The sequence below is a fragment of the Gambusia affinis genome, linkage group LG11 (assembly GCF_019740435.1).
Source record: "Gambusia affinis linkage group LG11, SWU_Gaff_1.0, whole genome shotgun sequence".
NCBI lineage: Eukaryota > Metazoa > Chordata > Actinopteri > Cyprinodontiformes > Poeciliidae > Gambusia > Gambusia affinis.
In genome coordinates, this window is record NC_057878.1 from 11,901,540 (window position 1) to 11,906,944 (window position 5,405).

General features: G+C 36.0%; 1 protein-coding gene and 1 non-coding gene across 2 annotated transcripts; both read left to right on the forward strand.

Moving 5' to 3' along the window:
• Nucleotides 1-344: 344 nt before the first annotated feature.
• On the forward strand, nt 345-4,322 carry rpl24 (ribosomal protein L24). The gene is made up of 6 exons (XM_044130903.1): nt 345-429; nt 556-631; nt 1,192-1,302; nt 2,838-2,974; nt 3,779-3,842; nt 4,192-4,322. The coding sequence occupies exons 1-6, from the start codon at nt 425-427 to the stop codon at nt 4,270-4,272; spliced, it is 474 nt and encodes a 157-aa protein (XP_043986838.1). The 5' UTR covers nt 345-424; the 3' UTR covers nt 4,273-4,322.
• Nucleotides 1,906-2,086, forward strand: LOC122840486. Its single transcript, XR_006372243.1, has one exon. It is a non-coding gene; the product is annotated as a small nucleolar RNA SNORA23 (small nucleolar RNA).
• Nucleotides 4,323-5,405: the final 1,083 nt, after the last annotated feature.

Sequence of the window (5,405 nt, forward strand, 5' to 3'; positions counted from 1 at the left end):
GGTGCTTTACAATACACTCCCGATAGGACTACAACTCATTGATTGTCCGCGGTTGTACGCCGGTCCCGCCAACTACATTTTGATTAGAAAATAAAGACAAAAGATTAATAATGCTGAACGAAATTACTTATTATTTTTAATAATAATTTTATATTTGTTTTATTTTTATTTTCTTTAATCAAAAAAATTCTCTGCTTTTTTGGCAACGGTTAAGTTATGACGTCAAATTGTAACGTTTACCCAAGATATAGATATGACCCAAAAATTACTTTAAATTTATTATATTAAAACATAAAAGCAAGCATACGACTAACTCCTAGGAAACGTTCACTTTTTGTATATATTAAATAGCAAATGAATAACCTTATATCAGTTTCCGCTTCCGGTATCTTTCTTTCCGGTTTTGAGCCCTCTCGTAGCCATCATGAAGTGAGTGTACCGAATATAATCAAAAGCAATCTGAACTCTTTAATAAACATTGTTAAGATGCTTCTAGCATAAACTGATATGATGTTCATTCTTCTATTGGTGATGTGTTATATTTGGTGGTTACAGGGTCGAGTTGTGCAGTTTTAGCGGGTATAAAATATACCCCGGCCATGGCCGCCGATACGCCAGGATAGACGGAAAGGTAACAATTTCACATTGTATTTTGGCTATTTACCATTGCAAATGTAGCTGTTTTGCGAAGTAAATGCTGTTTTTGGTTTAAAATGAATAGCTTGTTGTTAATGTTTTAGTTCAAGTCTATGTAATAGGTACTCTTGGTCCTCTTGAAAGCTATTTACTTTGCTAACATTAGCTTCCAGCGTCATCATTCTAGCAAGAACATATAAGTTAATGTAAAACTTAAGTTTGTTCTGACATTAGGTTCTTACCAAGAGAATAGTATGTATTTTTGAAGTCAAATAATGTTAAAGTCACGCATACTCTTTAAGTTTACATATGTTTTATCAGGGACCTTTTTATTAATCATCTTGATACATTCATATTGAATAATAACTTGTTAGCTTTGTGCATCTTAACAATTTAGTATAGTTATTCACTGTAATTATATAAATTCTGACTTATAATAGTATTCACATCTTTATTATTGATTGGTGTAATATATCAACATGTTTATTGAACTAGTAAATGTCAATTTTCTAGCACACAAACTAAAATTATAGCAATTGTTTTGTTTTTTGTTAGGTGTTCCAGTTTTTGAACGCCAAGTGTGAGTCTGCCTTTCTATCTAAGAGGAACCCCAGACAGATCAACTGGACTGTGCTGTACAGACGCAAGCACAAGAAGGGCCAGTCTGTAAGTACCAGCGCTTACAAACACAACCTGATTTGGGTTGATGTAGAAAGTCTTCACTTTGCAGTTTATGTTTCTATATTGTCACAGTGGCAATATATAAACTTACATATTGTCATGTGCAAGTCCACACGGTCCAAATTATAGCTGTGTTGTGTTTCATTTCTCTGCATAGGAAATGTGAAATAAATGCTGAAAAAAACATTTCGAAGACGTTCCAAGTAATTTCTTTGTAAAACGCCACCATAGATGTGCAGAACATGAGACTTGCCAACAATTGCCTAAAATGGTGACTGACTAAACATTAGCTGCAGGCATAACAAGCAGAGGTGACGCACTTTTTCTACGTTTTTCAGACAGAAATGTCTTGGTACAATAATTTGTTTAATGTTAGTCGTACATTTCAACCAGGACAAACAATGGTTGAACTTCACATAAATAGTTGCATATGCCTCTGAAGTTATGCACTGTAGCACAACACTTAGTGATGCATTTCTACATCTTTTTTCTTTTTTTTTAAAGTAATTACTCCCTTACATTTACTGTGACCTTTAAAAAGGCTTCTGAATGTGTGTGAAGTTGATCAAACATCTTTCTTTGGCTGTGGGTGAATGGTGTGCACAGTGTAGGTCTGTGTTACGTGGTGTTTCTAGGCTGCGTTTTGCAGTCCTGGCCACAGCGCTCACTCCGCACCTGCAGCCATAGAGCAATCGGGGATCATAGTACTGGTCTTTGAAGTCTTCTCAGACATCTGATCATGGACCAGCCTCCAAAGTCTCCAACAAAACACTCATTTACACATAACGGCTCATATATCAGCTAGTATTATTGGTACACTGCACGGTGCTTAATGTCAAAATAAGTGTTTGCTTTGTCAAATGGACAGTAGTTTAGTTTTTTTTTTTTTTTTTAAGACTAGTAATCTACCTTGTGTCTGGTTAAATGTTGATATTTTTCTTAGTATTGATGATGAGAAAAAACTCTTAACTTTTTAGCCAGAGTTAAGTCAGACTCAGTTTAATGTTCAGTTTTTTGAGAATAGGTTTGCTTTTTATGGCCAAAGAGTCACAAGATAAACTTGTAGTGGGTTATTTATTTATTTAATTTTTTTTAACCTTTTGATGTTCTTTTGCTCTTGCAGTGCAGTGAGGCGGTTTTCGTCTTGGAGCAATGTTTCGGTCTAGTTTTCGTTCAGTGCTTAAATATCACCTTGTTGCTCCTGAGTACTGTTTACTTCTGTCAGTCAAAACTTATATCAGCTTATTTAAATCACCTGGTGGTGCTGAAGTCAACTTAAATGCAGCTACAGCAGATGTTTAGTCCTGTCCTCCTTCCTGCTCCGAGGTAAAAGCAGTGCTTCACCCTTAAAATAATGTCTGCTTTAGAGAATTAAAGCTTTATTAACAATTACACAATGTTTAAGAAGAATATTGCTATTTCTCTTAGCTTAAACATGGGTGTTGGGCCAGTTTGTGTCTTCAAAAGTATCTTCTTGTATTACAATCTGCAGGAATTTTAATAAATGTCTGCCTTTACAGGAAGAGGTGACGAAGAAGCGTACCCGTCGCGCAGTGAAGTTCCAGAGGGCCATCACTGGGGCCTCCTTGGCCGAGATTCTGGCCAAGAGGAACCAGAAACCCGAGGTCCGTAAGGCCCAGAGGGAGCAGGCCATCAGGTAAGAAGACGAGTAATGATTAAAGTTTTGAGATGTTCTGAACTCCGTATGGCTGTGGTTTGCAGTATGTTTTGAGAAAACTGTACTTGAATATCAAAATGTGGTTTTGATAAAAGACATAATCATTCAGTTTCTTGCCCAAACTCCCTTTTTATCTTGAATTTGAGAAAGCATAATTCTTAGAGCTATCTGCTTGTAGAAGTGGCCTGAACAAAATTAACTACTGTTTTAATTTTTTTTTCTATTAACCATCAAATCAAAATGTAACAGGGTTTAAAAATTTTGAAATATTTGCATGTTTAGTAAGATGTTTTAGAGATTGGACATGGAAGAAGATTTTTTCCTTTTGGGTGACAGTCTTTAATGGACTGCTTCTTTGTTTGATCAAAGTGAGGACACTAAAGTTCTCTACTGTCCATAAACCTTAACATGACTAAACCCCACTTAAAATAAATAATTCTTATAAAGACTGTTCCTCAGTCTAGGATTCCCATTCTCTTTATATATTTTATGTTAAAATTAAGCTCTGAAGAGTGTAAACAGTGTGCATTTCAATTTATGTACATCTATGACAGGAGTTAAGAGACTTCCAAATATCAAATAATTAACCCGAAATGAGAGCCAAACTGGAAGTATCTGTGCCTTTTTTTTTTGGCTCTTTTTCAGTACTTTACTAGAACTGATATGATAGACTGATCATTTAAACATTACCAGATCACAATAACACCACCATCACTTAAAGATGACATAATAACAGACCAAATTATCCAGCAGTAGCTGTTCAAACTTTCTTTCTCATTTTAGAGCTGCCAAGGAGGCCAAGAAGGCGAAACAGGCAGCCAAGAAGCCCGCTGCTCCAAGTGCGAAGGTGAGAAATGTAGCCACGCTTTATTACACAATGACCTTGATGTAGGTTTGAGGCTTACTGCAGGCAAATTTAACCTAGGGGTGTCAAACTCCAGTCCTCAAGTCCTGCAGCGTTTAGATGTGCCTCTGCTGCACCACCTGAATAGAATAAGGCTATTAAGGTCATTAAGGCTCTGAAGAACCGATCTACACAAGGAGGAGGTGATTAAGCCATTTCATTCCAGCGTTTTGTTCCTGTGGCACATCTAAAAACTGCAGGACAGCGACCCTCGAGGACTGGAGTTTGAGACCTGTAATTTAACCAGTTTCTAGATAAATTTGGTGTTTTGAACACCTTTCTTATTTTCTAGACTTCTGCCAAGACGGCACAGAAACCCAAGATCGCCAAGCCCATGAAGGTCAGCGCACCCCGCGTTGGAGGAAAACGCTAAATCTGGACTTACATTACTGCTTGTGAATAAAGTTTTGTGGTTAAACCTCATGTCTGGTTTTGAATTTTTATTTTTGAAGATAAAACACTGAGATGAAAGTAAACCTCTGATGTGGTTAATTTTGTTTCCTTACTCTTAAATATTCATCCTCAGTTCATTAAGCTTGATATGAAGTATGAATCCTGTTGAAAAACACTTCAGAAATGACACACACACACGATCCAACTTTTATAACGGGAAAAGAAAAATTGTATTAAAAAAAGTATTTTTTTTTCATAAAACTTTAAAGATTTGAAATATTTACAAGTTGGACAGATATTAACCTACTCTACAATAGCACTTTCCCTCAGTGATATTAACTCAAAACTTTTCCTGCTTTAGTTCTTTTGAGGATTACCAACGTATAGGTTCTTCTAACCTCAATTTTTTTAAGTTCTTATTTCTTGAGTGTCAGGTAGCCAATGTTTTTGGAGCTGTATAGGTCACTTATGAGTTTCCCTCTAGAAGCTTCTCAATAGTTTGCTGGAGTTTAGACCCATTCCTCCTCACAGAACTGATGTAACTGAGATTTGTAAATTGACTTGTTCGCACGTCTTTTGAACTCCCTACTTTTTGTTTTATGTCCATATTGTTTGAGACGTCATCTTTTCTAAACAGGATAAATGGACGTTCCCAAATTAGTGTAATCAATCCGATGAGCAGGGCCCTAACCCTAACCCTGGAACTTAAACCCAAATATTAGCCAGATGTTGAAATGCTAAGTCTCAATAATTATGGCTGATTTCTGATCTGATTTGATTATTTTTCATGATGTCGCAAAAAGCAGCAGTGTGAGGTTGTGTCTTAGAATACATCCACAAGTGTGCCTCCGAATTAAATGTGGATTCACAAATAATCATCTTTGCTTCCCAAAAGTAATTTAAAGGAATAGTAATCTTGGTGCATGTGAAGAAACGTATGAGTTTGAAGATGTTCAAACATTCTCATGGTATTAAAAGTTTGGTCTGATTCAATGTCAATCTTGATTCATCTGTATTTGTAGTCTAGGTAAAATAATTAACACATTTTATATATTACTTTGGCAACCATTCTCTGTATATCCAGAGTTAATCATCAATACTCAAGTGACCAAG

Bases quoted from the DNA above. Each gene is read 5' to 3' on its own strand.
- rpl24 (XM_044130903.1), top strand. The intron at 2,975-3,778 runs GTAAGAAGACGA...TTCTCATTTTAG, and splicing joins CAGAGGGAGCAGGCCATCAG to AGCTGCCAAGGAGGCCAAGA. The intron at 3,843-4,191 runs GTGAGAAATGTA...CTTATTTTCTAG, and splicing joins CCGCTGCTCCAAGTGCGAAG to ACTTCTGCCAAGACGGCACA.